The sequence below is a fragment of the Cervus canadensis genome, chromosome 2, assembly GCF_019320065.1.
Source record: "Cervus canadensis isolate Bull #8, Minnesota chromosome 2, ASM1932006v1, whole genome shotgun sequence".
Classification (NCBI taxonomy): Eukaryota; Metazoa; Chordata; class Mammalia; order Artiodactyla; family Cervidae; genus Cervus; species Cervus canadensis.
This window is the reverse complement of record NC_057387.1, coordinates 32,781,416-32,806,418: the sequence shown is the minus strand read 5'-3', so window position 1 is coordinate 32,806,418 and position 25,003 is coordinate 32,781,416. Positions and strand designations below refer to the sequence as shown.

General features: G+C 49.5%; 2 protein-coding genes across 6 annotated transcripts; one reads left to right on the top strand and one right to left on the bottom strand.

Annotated features, from left to right (window-relative positions):
- The first annotated feature begins 433 nt into the window (after nt 1-433).
- On the top strand, nt 434-10,261 carry LOC122436587 (probable transmembrane reductase CYB561D1). 2 transcript variants are annotated; one of them, XM_043460428.1, is made up of 3 exons: nt 434-1,479; nt 1,998-2,035; nt 2,610-10,261. In XM_043460428.1, the coding sequence occupies exons 1-3, from the start codon at nt 1,332-1,334 to the stop codon at nt 3,111-3,113; spliced, it is 690 nt and encodes a 229-aa protein (XP_043316363.1). In that variant the 5' UTR covers nt 434-1,331; the 3' UTR covers nt 3,114-10,261. The 2 variants fall into 2 exon arrangements, with proteins under 2 accessions (XP_043316363.1, XP_043316364.1); XM_043460429.1 differs by lacking the exon at nt 434-1,479 and adding an exon at nt 1,520-1,804 and having other exon boundaries at nt 1,922-2,035.
- Nucleotides 10,262-10,541: 280 nt separating this feature from the next.
- Nucleotides 10,542-16,015, bottom strand: AMIGO1 (adhesion molecule with Ig like domain 1). Of its 4 annotated transcripts, none has more exons than XM_043460423.1 (2): nt 15,627-16,015; nt 10,542-15,247 (listed from the first exon to the last, which is right to left on the bottom strand). In XM_043460423.1, the coding sequence occupies exon 2, from the start codon at nt 15,145-15,147 to the stop codon at nt 13,666-13,668; it is 1,482 nt and encodes a 493-aa protein (XP_043316358.1). In that variant the 5' UTR covers nt 15,148-15,247; nt 15,627-16,015; the 3' UTR covers nt 10,542-13,665. The 4 variants fall into 4 exon arrangements, with proteins under 4 accessions (XP_043316358.1, XP_043316360.1, XP_043316356.1 ...); XM_043460425.1 differs by having other exon boundaries at nt 15,682-16,015; XM_043460421.1 differs by having other exon boundaries at nt 10,542-15,212; nt 15,627-16,014.
- Between the last annotated feature and the right edge of the window lie 8,988 nt (nt 16,016-25,003).

Sequence of the window (25,003 nt, the reverse complement as noted above, 5' to 3'; positions counted from 1 at the left end):
GTCCTTACTGTCCCCAGCTACACCCCAGGAGGCTGACCTCATAGGCAGTCGGCCTCCAGCTCCTATCACTTGCCTGGAAAAGAATCTCTTAGGCTCATATGTTTTTGTACTTTTAGTCTCTGGAAATGGCTAGGGGTTGTGTCACTGGGGGAGTCTTAGGATGAGGAGGCATGTGGCTCCTAGTGAGCAAGGGGACTACAGTCCTATTGGGGAAAGAAACTTGATGGGGGAGGGGAGCCACACCTCCGGGTCTACTCTTGGATCTTCTCCTTGAAGGTACAGGAGAATCAGCCTGTGGCCCTATTCTGGTCTTCCAGCATCCCGGCACCCCCATCCTGTCTCTGAATTACTGCCTCAGTTTCTTCAGCTCCTCCTGCCTCTTACTAGTAACCTCATTTTCTCAACCACTGGAGCTGAAGTGGAGTTGGTAACTGCTCTCAGGATGTCCCTGATTCCTGTGGGACTGCCTGTTTTGGTCTCTAGCCCCATGGCCTGTGGGTTTACCCTTAACGAAGGGGTGCAGCCTCTCCCAGGTAGACCTCCTTAAGCTGAAGCACACCTTTTCTGGAGGCAGAAAGGGAAAAGGTAATATCACTTACAGAACTTCCCTTGGTGTGGGAGGCAGCCACCGTGTGGGAGGTCCTAGTCCCTCAGGATCACCTGGCTCCCCGGGGCTGAGCAGATGGTGTGGAGGCGGCAAGGGCTAGGAGTGCCCTAGATTTTCCATTTGTCTCACTGGGGACAACAGCTACTGTGCAGATAGGGGACAAGACTGTTGCCTGTCCCTCCTTTGGTCCTCAAACCCTAATTCACCAGGCACGGGGCACTGGTTTTTAGCTTTATCTGCTCCTTTTCGGTCTCCTCGCTTTTAGGCAGAGGCGACTCTCACTCCCTTAACAAGACGGAAGGAGGGGTGGCAGGAGAGAGTGGGCAACCAGGGAAATCCAGTATTTTTGGAAAACTCAAAACTGGTTTCACACTCTTGGTTCTGTATACCAGATTTGTGACTTGGGTGAAATCAGTTGTCATGAAAGTAATTTTCACAGGCTATTTGAGACATAAACCCCATAAGCCCGTGTAGACATAAAGATACGAATGAGGTTGGCTGAAGAAACAAGGTAGGCCCGGAGCTGTCCACTCGCTTCCTGCCCTCGGGGCTCTCCAGGACCGAGGCTCTTTCCCCCAGTCTGCAGAGGGCGCTGTGGGCGAGCCGCCGCACTGCCGGCGGCGTCCCGGGGAGGAGCCTCTGCCGCATCCGCGGCCGCCTCCGCGATCGCAAACCCGGAAGACTTGCCCTGGCAGCTGGGAGTGTGCGGCTGCCGGGCGCCGCCATGCAGTCTCTGGAGGTAGGTCTGGTTCTTGCTCCGCCAAGGGAGCCGAGACTGACCCGCTGGCTGCGGAGAGGCAGTGGGATCTTGGCGCATCTGGTCGCTGTGGGCTTCACCATCTTCCTGACAGTGCTGTCCCGGCCAGGAACAAGTGAGTGTGCTGGGAGGGGCGGGGCCAGGAAAGGGGGTGGAGCCTAGATGTCGGAGGGGCTGCGCTTGGAGCGCTAAGAGGCGTGGAGTGGGGACTCTCAGTGGATGGGCGACTGTGGAGGGGTAGTAAGGGCGTGGTGGGGCGTGGCCCTGGGGGTGGGTCCTGGAAGGGTGGGGCTTTGGGTACTGGGAGGACAGGAGAAGCCTGAAGTGAACTAACTGAACTTGCTAGTTCGTCACCCGCAGAGCCCCTCACGGATGCTACGAGTATTTTAGGACTGGGCTGGTAGCTGCGAAGTGCTGAATGGGGAATCCAGGCCAAACTGGTATGTTTGCCTTCTTGGTTGCTCAGCCTAAAGCCCTTTGGCTGCACCACTTTGCCTGGAGGTCCTGATTACTGATTAGGGTTGAAGACACTACACTGACCTTTCCCCTCCAGCCAGATTCTTCGGGCTCCAGCCAGCCACAGGGTCAGAACCAATGGTACCCCGCCGTCAGTCTGTTCTCTTTGATTCTTAGGTCTTTTCTCCTGGCACCCTGTATTCATGGCCTTGGCGGTGAGTTTGGGTGATTGGTTTGGCTATGCCCCTAAGGAAGCATCTAGCCTTTAGAAGGCTTAACCTTTCTTTGGCTCAGAGAGGTGGGGGGAAATAGCCAGGGCCCCGTCTTTCCTTGCAACCACTGAGGTCAGGAAACATGGAGGGCTGGGCTATAGGTAATCAGGTGGTATAACGGGGTGGGAGGGCATGGAAGATACCATTATTTTCTCCACTCTGGGCCGGAAAAGAGGAAGTGGAAGGGGCCTTATCCAGTTGCTCCCCACCCCCAGAGTTCAGGAGAAAGCTTAACTTTTGCTGTTCCCATTGGTCAAGAAATGAGAGTACTTGCTATTGAGGATGTGGGGCGGGGTGGGAGTGTGGGGCATGGATGTCAGCCTGAATGATGACACTTCCACTCAAGCGTGGATTCCCAATTCTGCCCACAAATGCCTACCTGTGAGGCAGGTGGTCCTGGTGGGAGTTCTTTAGCCCCCACCCTTTGTCTTCCTTGTTTGGATGTATGAGGGCACCTCCCTTTTTTCAGGCCTCTGAGCCGGGCCTGAGGCTCACTGGCCCTCTCCTGTGTTCACAGTTCTGCCTCTGCATGGCTGAGGCCATCCTGCTCTTCTCGCCTGAGCACTCCCTGTTCTTCTTCTGCTCCCGAAAGGCCCGGATCCGACTCCACTGGGCAGGGCAGACCCTAGCCATCCTCGGTGCAGCCCTGGGCCTGGGCTTCATCATCTCCAGCAGGACCCGCAGTGAGCTGCCCCACCTGGCGTCCTGGCACAGCTGGGTAGGGGCTCTGACATTGCTGGCCACTATCAGCCAGGCGCTGTGTGGACTTTGCCTCCTGTGTCCCCGGGCAGCCAGGGTCTCAAGGGTGGCTCGTCTCAAGCTCTACCATCTGACATGTGGACTGGTGGTCTACCTGATGGCTACAGTAACAGTGCTTCTGGGCATGCACTCTGTGTGGTTCCAGGCTCAGATCAAAGGTGCAGCCTGGTACCTGTGCCTGGCGCTGCCCCTCTATCCAGCCCTGGTAGTAATGCACCAGATCTCCAGCTCCTACTTGCCAAGGAAGAAAATGGAAATGTGAGTGCCTCCAAACTCTGAATTGAAATGGGACACTTGACTTGGACTTCACTGGCTCCTTTAGTGACCTTCAGGGATCCACTTCAGAAGGGGTAGGGTTTTTGTATGTCTTAGCTGGGGTGGAGGCTGCAGAAACCCAAGCTGCCATTGCTGACAGATGACTCAGTGGGCCAAAATGGGGAAATGGATGGGGCACAAGTGACAGGTGATGGGGAGCTTGATCCTGAAGCCTCCACTCTTGATGGGAGAGAGTGTTGGGTGGTGCTGATGGTGCTGGCAGTCATTTCTTGCTTGCATGCCTAATGAAAAATTGGATTCCTGTAACTTATGAGTGGCAGCAGCTCTTTGGGTCACTTTGAGAAAGCAGTGTAGTGGAGAGAGCCAATGTACTTTTTTTTTTTTTTTAATGGGTATGGTCCTTACAGGCTCTGTTGTGCAACCTTATGTGAGTCCAGTGTCTCAGGGACTCAGTTTCCTCATCTGTGTAATGGGCGATTGTTTCTAAACAATCTCTCCTAGCATTCAGTGTCTGTCAAGTTGATGTCACAGAGCATCTTCCCGGCCCTGAACCATGGCTGGACCACTCATCAGACTCAGAGTGTAATTCTCACATTCATTGTCTCCTTACCGCTCTAGAGGGACCAATATGGTCTCCTGGCTTTCCAAGAACCTGTGCTGATTTGGCCCCTGACAAAGCATCAGGGGCTGTGGAGAGAAGGGCCCAGGTGAAGGTCTCCAGAACACCAAGACAGTAAGGGCCCTAAAGGCACCTTAAACTTTTGGAGGAGCAGAAAGGCATTGGCTTAACCAGGCTTTGGCTCCTGGCTGGGTGTCTTAGCCCAGCTAAGACCTTCCTTCAGCTAATCTTGGGATCTGGGCTTGGGGCTGCAGGACGTCCATTCTCAGTGGCAGAGCAGTCCTGAGCATCTCGTGTTTTGCCCTTCTTAGGGCTTGGGTCCTTGCCTTAGCACATAGCTTCCTGGAGCTATTCCAAAGCTTTTAGAACAAAGAAAAAGCCAAGGAAATGGGGCAGGGTGCTTCTGATCTAGAGAAAACAGTCTCCCTGGTTCTTCTCCCCTCATCAGCTAAGCTTCCCTTCTCTTGCCAGCTCTTTGGCCCAGGAGGGGGCTGAATTTGGTGCCAGCTGGCAAATGAGGGCTGGGCTCTCTTCCCTGCAGAGACCCCTCCTCATTCCAGACTGAAAGTAGTCCTGCAGACTGCCCTCATCCCTCGTTGGTGAGAGTTGGATGTTACACTGGTTAACAATGGTCTGGCTCATTCAGGGAGTTGGGACCTCCATTGTGGTGGTTGGCGATGGTTTAGTGGCTAAGTCGTGTCTGACTCTTGCGACCCCATGGACTGTATGCTGCCAGGCTCCTCTGTCCATTGGATTGGGACCTCCATAGATCATGGTGAAAACTGAGAATGGCCAAGCCTGGAAAGCAGTGTTGAGGCAGGTAGAGAGAGCTCAGTGGGAACTCTGGGAGACCTGTGGAGTAGGGCCTAGAATTTGAGGTCCCACGGGCAGGGGGAGGTGTTCCTAGATAGCAATAGTTTGTCTATCCCAGGCCTTTAGAAGATTCCAGACCTCCTCCCTGGGTGACTCAGCAGCAGGGAGCTCGGTATGATTTGACAGGACAGGCATGAGTATGGCAGGGGCAGAAGGATCCTCAGAGCAGACTGTGCTGGGTCAGATGGCATCTCCTAGGAGCACCCCAGATCCTGGGCATCTCAAGGGGGCCCCTGCTGATTATTCCTGTCTCTTTCATTGCCCTTTTTCCGCTTTCCAGCTCTCCATTGTGGTCTGACCTTGGGAGAGATGGCTACTGGGGCTGCATGGAGGAGATGGTCACCTCGGGTCATTCTGGCCAGGGAGTCCCTCTCTGCTGGCCCATACAGTCAGTGCTGGGAGTCTCACTCTGTCTCCAGCAGGGTAGGAAGGCCGGGTGAGCTTGCTTGGGGAGCCAAGCAGGCAACACCAGAGAGCCTGAGCCTGCCTGAGGTGTTGCCTCTTCCCAGGTGGTGCGGGGGATGGTGGGCGGGCAGGCGGGCTGACAGCCGGCAGTTTGCGTGGGCAGTGCCAGCTGATGTCTATTCCCAGCCCTGGGAGGAAGGGGGAAGTCATTTATATTCTGCAGGAGGAAGGGGTCCCAGCTGTCACTTCTCTGACCAGTAGGCCCCGGGTGGGGGTGGGCAGGGGCACAGGGTAGAGAAGGGGGCACAGGTGGTCTCTGCTTGCTTAGCCAGTCTGACTGCAGCATTGGGAGGAGGTCACCAGGAGGAGCCCTTCTTCCCAGCTGGCCGGATTGTGGAGGGACTTCCCTTCCCTCCCCTCCTTGCTCCTTCCATCACCACCTGCCCTCCCATCTTAGGGCAGCAGCTGGACAGCCATCAGACCTCAGTGCCAAGGCACTCTTCCTCCAGCTGGGATCTCGGTGGCTGGTGGCTGCATATGCCTCCTGCTTGTGTTTCCTCCCCCTGCACCCTCTGTCCCCCCCCCCCACCATCCAGTGTCTCTCCATCTGGGGTATTATCTGGGCTCCTCAGAAATGAGGCAGAGGCCTTGAAGGAGAAACAAATGGCTGCCCTTTTGCCCTTGTCTGACTGAGCAAAGCTGCTCGTAGCCAGCCTCTTTTGCCTTTAAAAATAAAAGCCAGGGTGCTCGAGACTTTTTTAAATTTCCGTGTCATTTGCACAAATTTGCATATCAGGCTCACTAAGTCCTGATTCCAAATATGATTACATTCAAACTCAACCTTGAGGACATTAGAAATATAGATGGTTTTTGTGTCCAAATCCAGATGGTAATAGGATTACCATTCTGGATTCAGATGCCACACCCAAGCCCCCATCTTTCCCTTGCCCACCCTTTCCCCTCCATGCTCCACTTCCTCACCCCCCACCCCCCACTGGGGGTGGTGTTGAATGGCAGGAGCTCTGTGTGGGGAAGTCTCCCAGCCTCACCTGGGCTTTTCAGCTGCATTAAAGGTATCTCTTGCCAGGCTGTGCCGCCTCCTAGCCCCACCCTCTCACAGGGCACCCCCACCCCTCCCCACTCCCTGACACTAGCCTGTCCTCCCCCCCTCCCCCATCACACCAGGCATGGCTGCCATGGGTCTTGTTTTTAAAACCTCCCTGTCGGAAATCCAGGCATTCTCCCAGAGCCAGCTGGCTGCTATGCCAAGGTCTGCTCAGAGTTAATAATAATCATTAGTTGAACAGGGCTGGGGCCTTTCAGCTCCAGATCTCCAAGCACTTGCAGACTGAGTCAGCCAGCCCTCACCTTCCCCATCTTCCTGGGCAGCAGAATGAGGAGGGGTCAGGAATCTTACCTCCCAGCCATGCTTTGAGCCTTCTTTCCTCTTGGAAGCATCCCTGAGCATCCTCTGAGTAAACCAATCAGGTCTTTTCACTTGACAAAAGGACACAGTGTATGCTTCGCTGACACCGGTAGTGGCATTGGTGGTTGTTGACCTTGAATCTCTAGTACTCCTGCCTGGCCTTCTGTTGACCTGTCTTGGCCTCCAGGGGATACCCTGACTCCCCCAGCATTTCTGATGACTCTGCAGGCTTAGGGAGCAGGGAGGCTCCTGGTTTAGTGCTCCCGCTGCCCCTGCGTCTGGTTGGCATAAAGAGCCTATGTATCATGAAATGAAAAGCACATCGATCCGGGAGCTAGGAAACTTGCAGTCTGGGTTTACCCAGCCCCTGACACTGGTGTGGCCACAGGCAAATCACTTACTGCATGACCTATCTCACAGGGATGTTGTGAGCGCTAGATGACAGAATGCATGTTAACAGGCATTGGGATGTTCAAAGTAGTAAACACATGCAAACAAGTGGCTTATTATGTTCCTGTCCTTATCTCGTACTCATTCCTGGCTCTGGGTTTTATGCTTCTTTTAGGGAGGCAATAAATAGTTATGGATAATGATGGTTAGGGGATCCAAGTCTCAGAGAGGTTGTGTTGCTGGCCACTGTCAGAGAACACAGACATTTCCTCCTAGATGCAACGTCAGGAGTGCTATGGAGGCTATGACTCTAGTGAAGCTTGTCCTAAGTTGCCGCCAGCTGATGTGTTCAAGTCATGGGGCTGATTGCAGATCTGGAGTCAGTCCAGTTACGCCCCAGGTCCAGCCTGGAGCTCCTGGTTGCAAGTCTATCTAAGTTTCTCCTGGCTAGTCCTGCTCTTCGGAGGGAAAGGTGGAGCAGACAGGCCAGGAAGGGAGGAGCAGCAGTGGACCCACACTGCCACACCAACTCTCTGGCTGCCCCCGTCCTCATAGGCTGCCTCAGGCCCTCACCCAGGGTGGAGGTGGGAAGCTGTGAGGCACAGCCCCCGGCTTGTTCACAGCTTTGTTTCTCCTTCCTTGTTTCAGACTCTCGGAGGAGGATCACCGTCCTTTCCTCCTCAAAGGACATCACTGAAATTAACACACACACATGCCCATGCACCATGAAAGCAGTTTTAACTTGAGGATACTTTCCATTCCATTGGTCTGAGAACAGTCAGCAGTCTTCCTCGAGTGGACACAGAGAGGCAGGCACCATAGTAGCACAGAGGCTTCAGTATTTTTTAATTTGGGGTGTTCCGCCCCACCCCCACCTCCATCCCAGGATCCAGGAATGAAACACTGATCAGGCATTGTGGTCATGGCCTCAACTGTCACCACTGTAGACACAGGGAAGACACAGCTGAAAGGCAGGACAGGGCCCCAGAACTGCTCCGGAGGGTGATTTAACGTAGATGGTCTCCACCTCAGCTTAAAGCAGGCAGATTCCCTCCAGTAAGACAACCTTCTCCCTACCCACCCACTCACCCAGAAGCCTTGACTAACTCACCAGTGTGCAGGGAATAAGTCCCAGTTTTAATTCTACCTGCTTCTATCAGAATTTCCTAGATTTTGTAAAACCTCTTTTGAAAGCATTTTAAGTAGCTACTTCAGGTGATTCTATCCTCTGGTATCAGAGGATTCAACTCTGTCTCACTGAGTATTCATGAGGCCCCCCAGCACCCTTATCTTTTAGGCAGATTCCCCCTTATCTCCCAGTGCTTTCTAAGGATTCCCAGGACTGGGCTAGACCTTTCTGCTGAGGTCTACACCTAAAGCAAGCTACGGCCAAGGGAAGGAGCAGTGGGAAGTGAAGGGAAAGTGGCATGAAGTTCTATCCAGCTGCAGTGCTCCCTAACCTGTGTGTATTTGCAAACACATATGCATACAAGCCTCCAACTCTGGGGTCAATGACTCTTCCTTTATGTATGCTAGTGCTGTAGGGCACCTAGAAGTCCTTGCAGGGTCCTATGTCCTAAAGGTTGGTTCTCTCCACACCCGCTGTGATTCTGGGACTATAACCAGGCTGATGTCAACTGGAAGGCCTCAGGGCAAGTCTAAGTATCTTTACCACTTGATGTTTTCCACAGAACAGGCTATATGCCTGATGATGGGGCCTGATGTGGCAGCTGCTTTAGCTTTCCTCTCTCAACCCCAGGGAGAGGAAGCATCCTGCGTAGGCTCCCTGTAGCCAGATCAAACAAGCTGACCATACCCCTGAATGGGCCTGAGTCTTTTCTGCAGTGTGGGTGGGGCAAATGAAGCTTCTCCAGTGGTTGCTTCGGAGACAACATAAGGGGGTCCAAGAGTTACAAGTGCAGAAAGGGAAGGAGTGGGGAGATCAGATGGAAGAGAGACCAGGCTGGCCAATCCACTGAACTCTCATTTTCTGTTCTAAAAGATAACCATCGTATTAACCTTTTCTGTTCTCCCGCAGTGCCACCTAAGAGGAGCTAGGGAACGAGCCACAAGACACGGCAGACCAAATGGCACATCTTGGCCAGAATTTATGGAACTTCTTGGGGGACTGGCAGGGGGATGGGGAGGGTTGAAGAGATGTAGCCTTGGGATGACGGAGAAAGGAGTATCAAAACTTCCTAGGCGCAGAGACAGGGCTTGACACAGGCCAAAACAGAGGGGAGGATTTTCAGTAGGCTTCTTCCCCAGACCTGTTCTCTTTACCAGCTCGTCCTCTGGGCTAAACTCAGCCATAGCAAAAACTGCTTTGAAAAGATTAAAAAATACCAAATATATGTAGATTCTCGGGGCGCCCTGGCATCAACATCTGTCATTTCATTGACTGCCAAGGTTGATATGTCTGATGTGACTGGCTGTGAGGTGTCTCCATCCCTCACTCTTTAGTTGTTCCCTCATGAAAAGAAAAAGACAACTTTCCAGACAGAAGAGGACCGCCCTTCAGTCAAGATTTTATCAGTGTAATAAAGGAGGTAATTATTCAAATTCTGATTCTTTATTTTTTTCAGCCGCACTGCATGGCTTGAGGGATGTTAGTTTCCCACCCAGGGATTGAAACCAGACAGGCCCTGGGCAGTGAAAATGCCAAGTCCTAACCACTGGACCACCAGGGAATTCCCCGAATTTTGATTCTTTTCATTTCTTTTTTTGTTATACCACTTCCCCTCCCTTTTGGGAATCTACCATGACAATACCCTTCCAGAAGTACCAAGAGAATAGCCAAAGAAACTGCCTATTCAGAGATCAGTAGAATCTGGGCCAATTTACGATAGGCTGTCTCCTGTAACAAAAAAGCGGGGACTGCATTTTTCTGTTCAATGCAATGCTAGGACACATTACATTGTCAATGAATATTCATCTGCCCATTAGACTAATATACTTTAAGCCAAACTAAGATGGTTACCACTCACAACATGAACATATATTGGTAATAATCAAAATACTGTGGACCCAAGCTGCTCACCATCATTTCTTTTAACCCAATTCAAACATTTTCCACAGTACAGGTTGTAGGCTTGATCTAGACTTTCAAGAGGGCTCTTCAGGGAGACAACCCTCCTCCCCAGGGATCCAGAAAGCCTTCATTAGCTACAGTCTCTAGCCCAAAGTCATGGAATTTCTAGACTCTCTCCTGCTAAAGTGTCAATGACATTTCTTTTGAGAACAAAGGGTTGGCAAATTTGTCTGCTGGCCAAAACCAACTTGCTGCCTGTTTTTTTTTTGTGGTCTGTGAACCTGTAAGAGTTTTTGCATTTATATATGGTTGAAAAAAACCCTCAAATACATGTTACAATGATATGAAAATCACATTTCAATGTCCATAAATAAAGTTGACTGGAACAGAGCCACTGTTTGTGCACTTTCTATACCTTTCTGCCACAACGGCACCACTGAGGAGCTGTAACAGAGACTACATGGGCTGCAAAGTCTAACACGTTTCACGTCTGGCTCCTCCCAGAAAAGGCTGGCTGATCCCTGGTCTATCTTCATGCCTTGATGTGGACTCTACCCATGCCCTCATAACAGCATTTAACTATTCTCCCCCTAGACAGGTTGCACCCTTCCGAGGTACTGTGAACCCTCCCCACAGGCTGAAAAGATAAACCAGTCACAGACTATGCCAGAAAAGAGACTCAAGCCAGGTTTTAATGATCATTGTCTAGTTTTCAGAGCCCAGAGGCTCCAAGGTTTGCCAGCCTGGGAGCACACAAGTGGAAGGACTGGGATCCTGGACATGGGGAGGCCTGTTCACTTCGCCAGCAGGGCTACAAGGGAGTACAGAGGTAAGGACACACGGAAAACTGGAATCAGTCGCCTTCACTCTCCCCAGCTGGGGTCTCCCCACTCCTGGCTCCTTCCTAGGAGCCTCATAAATACAGGGAAAGAAAGAAAGATCAAAAACAATCACACAGACAGATTGTACAGCCCTGACATACTCTGTCTCCAGGGACACCTGCTTCCTGGGAGACATCTCTGGTTGACTGATGGGGGTGGGGGTGATCGCTTGACCTTTTCTTATAACCAGACCTGGCAGTTTCCTACACAGGGTTCCAGTGAGCTTACATCTGCTGAGTCCCTAATCCCTCAAGTAGAAAGCAACCTTTGGGTTCTAGTCACTGAAACCATGGGAAGAGGCCAATCAGTTCAGTCTCTTGGTGGGGAAGACTAAGAGCCTCATGCCCTAAACTGGGTAGGACTTAGGAAGAAAATGGCCTTCCTAGTCCTTGGGAACTCAGGATGTCCAGAGGAACTACTTCATCTGACATCCACTTGAAAGATTTTCAGAGCCCTCAATGATGCCTAGAGGGGAAGCTGCTGCCAGGAGGTGAGATTTTCTCTGATAAGTCTGAGGAGGGGATCCTGGTTCCTATAGCTTCAGTGTCAGAATCTTTAGAAGTCTCTGGAATATGACCACACAACTTTTCCCTCCTGCCCCTAGCTTACTAGGGCAGTTAACATAGGAAGAACAACTTACAGCTGCTTGGTCCCCTGCCAGTGTTCTGGATCTGTCACTGACCTAGTTTTCCATTTATTTCTGACATACCATTACTCTAAGGAAGGTTTCTGAGGAGTCTGAAGAGCCAGCTTGCTCCTCATCAACCCTTCTCTCAAGGTCTTCAACCTGAAGCTTTCCTAACTCTGGGCTTTATGGACTGCCACAGAGATGTGGGTGAAGATTTAGGCAGTTCAGAAATCAAAAGTACAAAAGTTTGTATCTGCAGAGCCTGGCATGGTCACAGTCTCTCCTACAGGGCAAGAAAACTGTGTGCATGAAGTTGTGCACATAAGTAGAAACCACTCTGGAAGTGGACATTAGTGGGGACTGAAGAATCGTCCTGATGGAAGTCAAGGTGCTGGGGTGCATGCAGACCTATAAGCATGCATCCCTATGAGCATGCAAGTACTTGAGGGAAACGCTGCACCTCTCTCGACAAAGCTAGGTTACTAATAAAGGATGGACAGTGGTCTTGACATCCCAGGAACAGACAAGGGGAAGATGTTGAGTTCCAGTCCCCACCTCGGATCTTAACAGGCAGGGTAGTTAGGACCTCCTAGCAAGCAGCCTTCACCCACAGGTAAATGACACTTCTTGGAACCTAAACAGCAGATCGGAAAACTGGAAGAGCTGGAGAACTTCCAAGGACGGGGACTTGGTGAGAGAGAGGGGACAGACTGAAAAGACCAACGTCAGAGAACATTTTCACCTTTGCCCTTCATGTCCCCTTGCCAAAGCTCAGAGCCACCAACCCCCGGGGCCTGCAGTAGAGTCAAAGGAAGTGGCCACCTCTATGCCCAAAGTATTCTGCCACTTTGATGGAATGGAATGTTGGGCCTGTTCTTAAGTTCCTCTGGCCTGACAACTGTGCACACCTCTGGCTGAGAGGGTCTCCTTCTGAAAGTTTAGTGCCACTGACTGTCTCTGTTACAAGACTGCCTGGAACCTTGTGGAGAGGGCAGAACTCTAAGCCACCCTCCAAACCACCACTCCTCTGTGGCAAGGACCACTTGATTCCAGCTCCACAGATGATGAATCCCATGCTCCAGCTCTGCAGCAGGGGTGAGATCTCTAAGAGAGGAGCAAGGCGGCTTTGTCAGCACAAAGGAGATGTCTGCCTGTTCCCCTCCACCCTTGAGCCCAAGCTAACCCAGCTGGGGCCAGACTTCTTGGACTCTTCTTTTGCAGAGCAGCATATTAGGGAACACTCAGAATTCTACCTGAGCCTATCAGGAGAATGAATGAAGAGAGGGCATACACAGAAAATCAGGTAGATCCTGCTAGATGCTGGATGCTACGTAACAGTGGCTGGTTTACCCTCCACCTCCTCGTGCAAAGAGGCCCTCATCCCACCTCTGTGGCAGGCATCCATAGACACTCTGCTTCCAGCACCCCACACCTTGATCCACTACATGGGTGCTGGGAATCAGATGCTAACCAAGAGTTTCACCAACCGGTTCCAATCTGGAGTTTATCCCCCATCTACAGGTTTTGTGCTGGCATCTATACTGTCACAGGGACCCCTTGGTTCATGCTGTACCCCTCTGCACCACTGGTCCCAGGACAAGACACAGATACCGCATCTCATACTGTTGCCATATCTGACAGGCAACAGGCCAAGCTCCTGCAAAAGACCCATGCACCCAGGGCTCCTCTGGAAAGAGGAAGGTGTTCCTGGGAAGTCTTACAACAGCTTTGGGGAATGTTATTGAGGTCCCAGCCTTTTCCTGACTTCTTTTCCCAAAGTTTTCCCATTTCCCCAGCTGTGATGCGTGACTTCCTGGCCAAGGAAGACAATCTAGCTCTTCCCCAATGTGGCTCCTGTGGAAGCTCCCCCCAGTACACACAACATCACAGGTGTGGGTGGGCAGAGAAAGGAAAAAAGTGACTCTTTTTCCCAAATGATTTTCTCTGAAGGAGCTAGGGATGACCTCAAAAAGTTTAGGGGATCTGCTCTTTCACCCCTTACCTCATTCCCACCAGCAGACACCCTCTTCTTCCACCACCTTGAGAACTGTCAGGGCTCTGGGAAGGGGTGTCATATTTGCCTGAGGATTAGTATATCCACATTTGAAAATCATGGCAGCCACACCCTGCTTGGGGTCTTGCCTGCTGTTGTACCCGTGGCCAATTCCCTTGAGTTCGAGGGGAACCCACTCCCTTGGGCAGCTAGCCCTCTCTTCCATCCCCTCACATCCTTCAAGGGCGCATTACCTCTCCTGGGGCAGAATCTCCCCACCAACCCATTCTGCTCACACCACAATGGGCGTATCAGAGAAGACCGAGCTGACCGATTCTGGATCCGACATCCTCCGCTGGCCCTTGCCTGTCGCCTCAGGCACTGGCAGGGTGTTGCCCGGCTTGAGCTTGCCGTTTTGACCCTGCGCAGGTCCAGCAGGTTCCAGGAAGGCCACCCGCCGGTCAAAACCATCATCCTTGTCCCCGCCAGCCATAGGGTCGTGGTTGGGTGTGGTACTAAGCATGGAAGAACTGAGGCTGTCTGCCTGATGGCTGGAAGGTTTCTCGACACCCCGGCACCAGCAGCGGCACGGGGTGAGGTACAGGTATATGAGGACCAGGACTACACTGAGGATACAGCCCACAAGGGTGGTATAGGCTGTGTTGAGGGTGTCATGGTGTCCGTGCAAGGTGAAATTGTACACTTTCAACTCCACAGACAGGGTCTCATTGAAAGCCTCCCCCATGGCATAGCAGGTATACACACCCCCATGCTCGATCTGCACCCGATGGAAATGAAGACTGCCATCCTTGGACACGGTCACCGTGCTGTTGGCCACCTCATCCAGCACCCGTTCATTGCTGGGTGTCACCCACACCTTGGTCATCCCCTGCTGCTTGGTGTCACACTTGATGGTCAAGGAGTCACCCAGGTGGGCCTCCCAGGCACGCTCCTTGTACTCGCTGCAATTGAGGAAACTCAGGTTGAAGACATTGTGCAGTTTCTTGGAGCTCATGCAGTACAGGTCCTCCTGAAAGTCCATCACGGAGCTCAGCTGCCGGTACTGCCAGTGGGAAAAGAGCTGGTAGAGCTCGCAGTCGCAGTGCAGGGGGTTGTTGTGTAGGTATAGCCCATTCTTGATCCAGGCGGGCAGCTTCTGCAGGTCAGGCAATGGTAAGTTCTTCAGCTTGTTGGAGGAAAGGTCCAGGAGCGTTAGTTTGGGGAGCTTGGCTCCTTCCTTGACCAGTTCCAGAGGGAAGCGGGAGATCTGGTTCTGACTCAAGTAGAGTTTCTGCAGCTGGGTCATGTCGTCGAAGGCGCAGCGGTCCACTGCCATGATGTGGTTATTGTAGAGCAGCAGCACCTCAAGGACCTGCAGTTCGCTGAACAGGAACTCATCCAGCGTCCGCAGCTGGTTGGAGGAGAGGTCCAGGTAGCGCAGGTTGGGAACCGGGGAAAAGGCCTCAGAGGAGATGAAATTCAGGTGGTTGTGGCTCAGCAGCAGGGAGTGCAGGTGGGTCAGGCGCGTGGGGGTCCACTCGGCCCGCAGACGGCTCAGGTTGTTGTGGCTGAGGTCCAGGAGGGCGGTGTAGCTGGGCAGGGAGTGGGGCACGTTGGGCAGCTGCTGCTTGGAGCAGCTGAGGATGTTGCTGGCGCACAGGCAGGCGGCAGGACAGCTCACCACCGGCCGGCCAGCTCTGGCCACCTCAAAGAGGAGCAGGAACAGGGACAGCAGCAGGAGCCAGAGGCCTCGCAGGTCTCGTGGGGGTTGCATAGTGTCACTGCGGAGGGCGAGGAAGGCCACAAGGACGATCTGGGAGGAAGTCACCCGGGCATGTTCTGGTGGGGTAAGGAAGGGTCACTTTCACTACAGGCTTAAGAGAGAGTATAGGTTTGTGGTTACCAGGGTCTCTGGGGGGAAAGACCCAGTCTCCCTCCTTCCGCTCTCCTCCCCCCATCCAATCCGCACCCCCCCCCCCCCGTGGGGCTAGAAGAGAAAGGAAGCGATGCTGAGTTGTTCCCAGGTACCATGCGGGCGGTGGGCTCAAAATACCGGGACCGAGGAGGAGGTGAGCACAAGGGCCTACCAGGCTTGGGTAACAGGAGTGGAGGGCCGGGATCTCCTCGGACGTCAGGGGCTGTTGGGGTCATAGGGGTTGCAGGGCCCAGGTCTGGAGGCGGGGTCAGCAGAGCCTTTGGGGAGGAGCTGAAGGAAGGTCGACCCCGCACAGGCTGGGTAGGGCGAGTTCTAACCTGGCTGAAGGGGCTTGTTGAGGCGGGCTTCCCCCGGGACCTCTGATCACTGCACCTGCTCGGCGAGGAAGTGTCTCAGCCCATGGCGGGTCCGGGAGCTCCGTCGCGGCCTCCCCCAGCAGCGCCTCACCGGCTGGCCTGCCGCGACGCCCGCCTTACGCAGGGGCCCACTCCTGGTCACATCGCCTCCCAGGGACGTGCCGGGCTCCGCTCCGCTCCCCCAGCGCCGAGCCGTCGGAGCCCCCAGATCACAGCCGCCGTCTCCTGATCCGCGGGGCAGGCGCGCAGAGGTGCGGGGAGCTGGAGACGCAGCGATCAGAACGCAGGGAGCGGCGTGGGGGCAGCGAGCACCGCGCGCGCGCGCGCCCGTCGCCGCCGCCGAGCCTCGGGGCGCGTGCGCGCGGCGGGGGCGGGGCGCACGTGCGTGTGTTTGTGTCCGAGCTGGATGGGCGGCCGCGCGCTGCTCATTCCGTCTTAGAACAGGTCCCGACCTGGAGAAGAAAGCTGTCTGGCCCCTTAGTATTCCTATTACTTCTTCCACCTTTGCCCATTCCCTTCATCCCCCTACCCCGCACCCTTCTACTTACCAAAACCGCTCTCAGTAAAAGTAGGTCTAACTGAAGTGACTCCGCTGCAGTTGACTCCAGGCCAAGACGCGTCACATGTCTTCTAATTTTACAAATTAGAAAAATCTGGCTCAGCTCCCAGCTGTCAATGTTGGCGGGAAATTCATTAGTCACGTTCCGAGGTCTTCCCTCCTCTCTTGCTAGGGTTGTGAAGTTCCAGCATTTTGGGGAAAGATTTGGAGAAGGGCCTTTTTCTTCAGACTTGATGCCACGACCCATGGGGTACCACTGAAAGGGTAGAGCTCTATAACCTACCAGCTGGACGGGCAGGAGTAGGGGTACACCCTGTGAAGCAATCTCTCGCCGTCACACACACACACACACACACACACACACACACACACACACACACACACACACACACACACACACACACACACACACACACACACACACACACACACACACACACACACAACCCGATTTCGTACAAGCCAGGGACAAGTTTCCATTTCTGGAAGCTCAAAAATCTTTCCCAGCCTGGGGGAACTCATTCCTCCCTTAGGCCTGGCCACGTGCCGTCTTCCTGAACCAGTGTAATTTCTTTCTGTCCTTCATGGGGCAATTCCAGCATAGTTTCTCTGTTATCTAATCCTCAAAATGAAGGGGGTGGGAGGCTTGTCATCTTTAGGGTAATCCCTGAAACACCAAGAAGCTGTTAACCAGTGTGGGTTTTAGGGTTGGGCATGGGAAGAGGGGCATATTAGCAGAGTCTAGATCTTATAATTAAAACTTTAGCTGTTCTTCAGATGCTAGAACCTAAGGGAGGAGTTACCTTTCTATTCTTTCTAGTTTCTTACAACAGCAAGAGCAAGACTGAAATTAATGTCTCACTACATTAGCCTGCTAAGAGTTTTAAAAGGAAAGAATTTATATCTGTCACATATTTTACCATAAATGTAAGGGAATGTATTATCTCTTCAAGGGGTTATGTTGTTAATTTGCTAAGTTGTGGCCAACTCTTTGTGATCCCATGGACTGCAGCACACAAGGCTCCTCTGTCCTCCACTATCTCCCAGAGTTTGCTCAAATTCATGTCCATTGAGTTGGTGATGCTAACCATTTAATCCTCTGCTGCTCCCTTCTCCTTTTGCTTTCAATCTTTCCCAGTATCAGGGTCTTTTCCAATGATTGGGCTCTTTGCATCAAAGCGTTGGAGCTTCAGCTTCAGCATCAGTCCTTCCAATGGATATTCAGGGCTGATTTCCTTTAGGGTTAACTGGTTTGATTTCCTTGTAATCCAAAGGACTCTCAAGAGTCTTCTCCAGTGCTACAATTCGAAAGCATCAATTTTTTGGCTCCCAGCCTTCAAGGGGTATTAGCATATTAACCCTATGCACAGTGTGAAAAGGTCTTTCCTGTTTATTTCAGGCATCAGTGATAAGATAGGGAAGGTATTGAGGGGGTGGGAAAATTTGAAATCACATTGTATTAGTTCTTTATTGCAACATAAAAATTACCCCAAAACTCAGTGTTTTAATATAAGAATATACATTTATTGTCTTTCACAGTTTCTGTTGGTCAGAGATTCAGGAGTGGCTTGAAAGGCAGTTCTGACTTGGTAGTTGCAGTCCAATGGAGCTACAGTCACTGGAAGGTTTGATTGGGGCTGGAGAATCAACTTCTGCGAGGCTCAGTTCCATAGCTCACTTGTATGATGGACTGGCTCTTGGCCAGAGGGCTTGACTTCTGTCCATAAAGGCTTCTCCATGAGACTGATTGAGTGTCCTCACAACATGGTAGCTAATTTCCCTCCGAGCAAGAGATCCAAGAGAGAACAGGGCCAAAGTCACCGTGACCTAGCTTTCTGAGGTCACACCTGTCACCTCCACTTTGGTCACAAGGACCAGTCCCGATTCATTTTTGCAGGAGACTACACAAAGGTATGAATACAGGAGGAGATGATCTTTGGAGGCCGTTCTTGGAGGCTGAATATGACATTCATCATCTCTAAAAATCACATCTATTTTTCAATTTTGAAAAATTTCAAACATAAACCAAAGAAAATAGTCCTATGAATGCCCATATACCCATCATCATATTTAATAATCATCAAGGGAATTTCATAATTTTATTTTGTAGAGGTATCCCTGAGAAACTCTTTCGCTTTCCACCCCATTCCCATATCCTGTATTAACTTTCCTTAGACCCAGTGTACCAGGCTTTCTCCTTTCCCTCTTCGCTATGTTTATGGATGGATGAGGGACAGATACAAAGAAGGTCTTTTATGCTGGACTCTGGCCTCAGATGTGGGTGTCTGCAATTTGAAGAGGTCACCACAGATACGGTGGTCAATCCCTTTAAAAAAATTTTTTTTTAGGTCATGCAGAAGTAACCTTGCCATTTTCAAATTTTAATGTGCATACAGATCACCTGGGGATATTGTTAACATGCAGATTCTGAATCCTTAGGTCTGGGGTCGGGTCTGAGATTCTGCGTTTCTAAGAAGCTAATAACTTTTTGTGATGCAGACACTGCTAATCCACAGGGCACGTTTTGAGTACCAAGGATCTGGAGCTATGACGTCCAAGACAGTAGCCACTAGCTACACATGGCTATTTAAATTAATTAAAATTAAATAACATTATAAATCATTTCCTTAGTTGCCCCGTATTAAGCACTTAATGGCCACATTCGGCTAGCTACCCTTTTGAACATAATCATGGAAAGTTCCACTGGATGGCACTGGTATAAAAATTGACTCATGATAGGTCTGCCACAGGTGCTTTCTAGACCAGAACAACCGTCTATTAATTCACAACAAAAAGAGGGCTTTGGCAGGATAAATAGCAACAGGTTATTTATAGTGCGTGTTTATTTCCTCTTGCTGGAGTGCGTCAACCCAGCGTTCCTAAGTACAATTTGAAAGGTTGTTTGGTCAGCTCAGCATTTGAGCAAAAAAGGTTGGATATGTCTACCAGGTTATGAAACTGGATGAATTGCTTTTCTCTGTACTAGAAGTTTTTTTTTTTTTCTTTTTTCGATAACTAGTACTGGACACTTCAGTCAGAGCTGGTGAAAGACACCTTGTTAGGAAGCTATGGTTTGACTTCTTTCTAAAGACTCCAGGCAGCTGGCCACCCTTGTTTTACGACAACACAATCTAATTTGCTGGGCATACTTAGATGATCTTTTCTTACATATATGTCATTATGGGCTTCCCAGGTGTAGTGGTAAAGAACCCATATGCCAAAGCAGGAGATGTAAGAGACATGGGTTTGATCCCTGGGTCGGGAAGATCCCCTGGAGGAGGGCATGGCAGCCCACTCCAGTATTCTTGCCTGGAGAATCCCATGGACAGAGGAGCCTGGCGGGCTACAGTCCATAGGGTCAGAGTCAAACATGACTGAAGCCACTTAGCGAGCATACACACATATATTCTTATAAAACTTTTCATTTATAATTCTATTTACATATCTGCTTTTCCATTAGACTGTAAGCTCCTTGGGAGCAGGGATTTACCCTTGGTCTGGCTCCTAATAGGCATTAAAACATGTTTGTTGAATTAATCATTAATTAATAATTGCATTAAATTAGCACATCCATTGGAGAAGGCAATGGCAACCCACTCCAGTACTCTTGCCTGGAAAATCCTATGGATGGAGGAGCCTGGTAGGCTGCAGTCCATGGGGTCGCTAGGAGTTGGACACGACTGAGTGACTTCACTTTCACTTTTCACTTTCATGCATTGGAGAAGGAAATGGCAACCCACTCTAGTGCTCTTGTCTGAGAGAATCCCAGTGACAGTGGAACCTGGTGGGCTGCTGTCTATGGGGTCGCACAGAGTCGGACACGACTGAAGTGACTTAGCAGCAGCAGCACATTCATTATATGTTAGTCTCAATGCCTAGTGTAGGGCTGTTGGGCTGCAAGCCTTGTAATTGCCCAGCCTTGAGACTGAAGAAAGAGCCCAGAGACAGAGACAGCAATTGTTTATTAAATAGGGGAGTCTTACACACCTGAAGCAAAATATCTTGGAGCTACACCCCAACTGTGTATGGCAGGCAGCAGGCAGGACGTGGCATCTATCTTCGTTACCTAGGATAAGCTGCTCAGGAGGCTACCATTTATAGGGGAATTGACATAAGGTTGGCTCATCAGTTACCAAGGAAACTAGTGGCTGGGTCAGGGGCAAACACACAGGCAGTTACTGTTTAAGTGCTATAATTAAGATTGGATAGTCATGTGAGTAAAGTAGGGCCTGGTTGATATAAAGAGAGGAAGAGAACAGCCACCTTGGGGAACTTCCCCATGGTCCAGTGGTTGAGAATTCACCTTCTCAATAAAGGGAACATGGGTTCAATCCTTGGTCAGGGAACTAAGATCCCACAACCCATAGGGCAATGAAGACCCAGCACAGCCGAAAAAAGGAAAGAAGAATCCCACGCTCATGTTGAATGGCCTGACCATACAATAGGTAAGGATGAAGCATAATGTTTGGTCTTGGAGAAGTTAGCTGTACACTGGCTCTGTGACCTTCGGTATTTCAGTTTATTTTTACTGAATCTCATTCCATTATCTATAACATGGGAATAATAATAGCACCTGAACTTATTTCATAGGATTACTTGGGAGATCAAATGAGCTAATAGTTGTGACTGTGCTTTATTATTTATAAGTATTATCTTTTTAAAAACCTAATTTTCGCCATGAAAGTTAGGAGATCCCCTGGTCTTGATGTCAACATATATACAGATCAAAACATCAAAGATAAATAAATCAACAAAAGTAAAAAACCCAACCCCCTCCCCCAAAAATGTACAGATAACCTTGCACGCCTGCCTGCCTTGTTCCCACGTTCTAGGGTTTTGCTTATTTAGAGTATTCACTCATATTTTTAAGCTCTCACTCTCTGGGCTATCTTTTCAATTTAAAAATATTTACAAATTTAAATTAAAAAATTTAGTTTTAAAAATATTCATTTTGTGGAGAACCTCAGTGGTATTGCTGCTGTCAACATGAGTTTTGTCATTCTTAAGATTATCTCCAAAAAGAGGGGGCACCAGGATGAAGCCATTTCTGGGAGGTGAGTGCTTTGTTAAGTATTGCTTAAAGGGTTGAAATTTGAGCCCTTCCCATTTGAGTTGAGCCATTTCATATCTAGCAATTGACCAATGTTTCCGTTTCTAGTTTGTCCCCGAAGGCGCTCAATTTGGAGGATTCCTCTTCCTCCCATCTTCAGTCCTAAACTGCCACTCATTTCTCTGATTCTTTTAACTTACCTTTTAGCATGCTCACCCATTGTTTACTGTCTTTTTGTTTAATGTCTTTTTGGACAGCTGACATCCAGCTCCCTTTTTGCTTCTCCTTACTCTTTTCCACCTCCACCCTGCACACTTTCTGGAAGCTCTGCTTGGTCTGCAGGGAGTGCAAGGATGTGCATACTGACCAGGGGCAGAAGAGGAATCACTGGTGTGGGTAGAAGGGTGCCATAGACATCTTTCAGTGTCTTGATATCTTCAGTTTTGTCAAATAATTCTTTTTTTTATTAAGCTTTTTATTTTATATTGGAGTGTAGCCAGTTAGTAATGTTTTGATAGTTTCAGGTGTAGACAAAGGGACTCAGCCATCCATGTACGTGTATCCATTCTCCCCAAACTCCCCTCCCATCCTGGCTGCCACATAACATTGAACAGAGTTCCCTGTGCTATACAGTAGGACCTTGTTGGTTATCCATTTAAAATATAGCAGTGTGTACATGTCCATCCCAAACTCCCTAACTATCCCTTCCCCTGCATTCTCCCTCTAATTCCCTGCAACCATAAGTTCATTCTTTAAGTCTGTGAGTCTATTTCTGTCATGTAAATAAGTTCATTTGTATCATGTCTTTTTAGATTCCGTATATAAGGGATGTCATATGATGTTTCAGCATCTCTGTCTGGCTGACTTCACTCAGTATGATAATCTCTAGGTCCATCCATGTTGCTGCAAATGGCATTATTTCATTCCTTATGATGACTGAGTAATATTCCATTGTACATATATATTGTCTAATAATTCTAGAGTCATCTTGTTCAATCTGTAGCGCTTGCTTTTGGTCAGGGTTATTCTGCTTCCATAGAGGTGATCATTCCTGATGGCTAAATCATAAACACTTTCTTGACTTTTGACATCCATATATAGACATCTCAAAATAGTTTTGCAACAGGTCATCAGATAGATGTGTCTTTGAAATATTGCTGACAAATAAATTCACAGTTCAGAATGTTATTTTAGCCTTTAGCAGTGGGGTCCTCCTACCTTAGTCAGCCTGCAGCTGACCATACATCTCAGAAATGAAAGACTTTTGTTCCAAGCATTGTGACAAATAAGACTACTTTTCAACTCCTCCCTGGAAGTCTGGATAACCAGGAGGTCCTCCAAAAGGAATTTGGTGGTTTTTTTTCATTAAGAAGTTTTGTCAAAGTCTGAAAATATTTTCTTTTCCTGCGCATGCAACACTCTTTTGATTTTGAAAGCCTTTACATTTAAAATTAAAACTTAACTAACATGAGACTTCTAAGCTAGTTCATGTTGTATGAATCTTTGAATAGTTTTTATTATATGTGGAGTTAATATTCCAGTGTAGCAAGTTGGTATTTTTATGATTTTGTAAAGGATTATAGTTAAATTAAATGATAAACTTGCAGTTAAGGATTTTTTTTCCACTTATCTAAGGCCATTGGGCTAACTCTTTGAATTAATAAATTGTTTCCCTGTAATCATACTTTTTGAGTCTTTACCTATTCATTTGTGTCTGAATTTTCTACTCTTTGACCACTTATAGTCTACTGTTCTTAGCCTGTTCTCAGGCTAATCACACTGTCACCTGGGCTGGTGAGATGAGAGAAGTTTAATCTACCAGTGCTGGAAGATGCCTTAGCAGTCAAATTCACAAGCTGGGTCAAGGCAGAACTGAGTTAACCTTGAAAGGGAGTATAACTTTGTGGTTAAGACCATAGTGTTTGGGGCGAGGCTCCTCAGGATCAAATCTTGGCTCTGCTATTCACTGGATGACCTGAACCAATTGCTTAACCTGTAAAGAGGGCATAAAGTATCTACCTAATGGTGTTGTGTATTTAATAAGCTCATGTGCCTAATAGAGGGCTTCCTAGGTGGTGCTAGTGGTAAAGAACACGCCTGCCAATGCAGGAGATGTAAGAGACGTGGGTTTGATCCCTGGGTTGGGAAGATTCCCTGGAGAAGGGCCTGGCAACCCACTCCGGTAGTCTTGCCTGGAGAATCCCATGAACAGAGTAGCCTGGCAGGCTACTGTCCATAGGGGTCACACAGAGTTGGACACGACTAAAGTAACTTAGCATGCATGCTCCTATGGAGTATGTAACATGTGGCATGCATTCTGTAAATGTGGGGAGCTAAGAATGGTCTGGTGCCCATCATCCTTGTCTAGGGTTCTTTTCAACGCAGTGTTCTTTAGGGTTCTTTTCTAGGAGTAGTGCAAAGCAGTACTGGAGGAAAGCTGTCAAGGTTATGGGTATAGCAGAGTTCTAAGTGTTGATGAATGGGAAGCTAGAATAAGGAAGCCACAGTCGAGGCTGAAGGAGGGAGGAGGCCCAGGGCCAGTAACAGAGCTGTCAGCTCCTCTTGGTTACTTTCTTTTTAAAAAAAAAAATTTTTTTTTTTCTCTCCTCTTGGTTTCATGAGGGCACACCTCAGACTGGCAGGAAGGGCAAGGTCCTGTTCCCCAGAAGAGACAGGAGTTCCTATAAAAACACAGGCGAAGGAGATCCTGCCATCCTCAGTTTGGGTCAGACCATCACTCGTGTATCAAGTTCAGTTCTGGGCAGCTCATTTACAATCTGGAGCACAGCCAGAGGTAGCTGATAGAGCAGCACAGAGTCCAGTAATCATACAATAATGCATTCTCTCACAAACATCTGTTGAGCCCCTAGGGCAGACCACTGTATTATGTGCCTTGGGGTGAGGCTGGGTGGAACAAGAGGCAAATATGCTTTATAGAAATAGTTTCTTCCCTCTAGAACCTGCGTGGATTCTATTTAACAAACCTCTATCAATTGCCTATTATGTCCAGGCCTCTATGCAGGTGGTGTGGCCTTTGTGATCCAGCAGGAAGAGCGTGGGACTGAGTGTCAAGAAAGCTGGATTCTAATCTTACCTCTGTTGTCAACTATCTGTCTGACTGTGGATAAGTTACTCTGGGGCTCAGTTTTCTCACAGATAAAATGGACATTATGCCTGGTGCATGCTCAGTCATGTCCAATTCTCTGCAACCCCATGGACTATGGCCCACCAGGGTCCTCTGTCCATGGAATTTTCCAGGCAAGAATACTGGAGTGGGTTGTCATTTCCTCCTCTAGGGGATCCTCCTGACCCAGGGATCGAACCCATGTCTCTTGGGTCTCCTGCATTGGCAGGCAGATTCTTTACCACTGTGCCACCTGGGAAGTCTTGAACATTAAGATGCCTACCCTATTAAAATTCCAGAGCCCCTTATCAACTACATCAGAACTTTTATGGGCAGAGTCTGAGAGGCATTTTGATCATTAAGACAGTTGGGGAAAACTCCCAGGGCAGTGTTCTTCTTGTGAGGGATTTAGACTACCAACATCAGAATCTCCAAGTAACTTGTTTAAAAAATGAATTCGAGGTTCACCCCAGACTTGCTTAGAAGTTGTGGAGATGGGGCCTTGGGAATATATGTTTTAGGTGGAGTCAGGTGGTTCTTTGTACCCTTCCCAAGTTGAGAATGACTACTGTAGGATTTTATAAGGATTTAATGAGAATGTGTGT

Bases quoted from the DNA above. Each gene is read 5' to 3' on its own strand.
- AMIGO1 (XM_043460423.1), bottom strand. From the start codon at position 15,147: ATGCAACCCCCACGAGACCTGCGAGGCCTCTGGCTCCTGCTGCTGTCC.
- LOC122436587 (XM_043460428.1), top strand. From the start codon at position 1,332: ATGCAGTCTCTGGAGGTAGGTCTGGTTCTTGCTCCGCCAAGGGAGCCG. The intron at 1,480-1,997 runs GTGAGTGTGCTG...TTTGATTCTTAG, and splicing joins GCTGTCCCGGCCAGGAACAA to GTCTTTTCTCCTGGCACCCT. The intron at 2,036-2,609 runs GTGAGTTTGGGT...CTGTGTTCACAG, and splicing joins CTGTATTCATGGCCTTGGCG to TTCTGCCTCTGCATGGCTGA.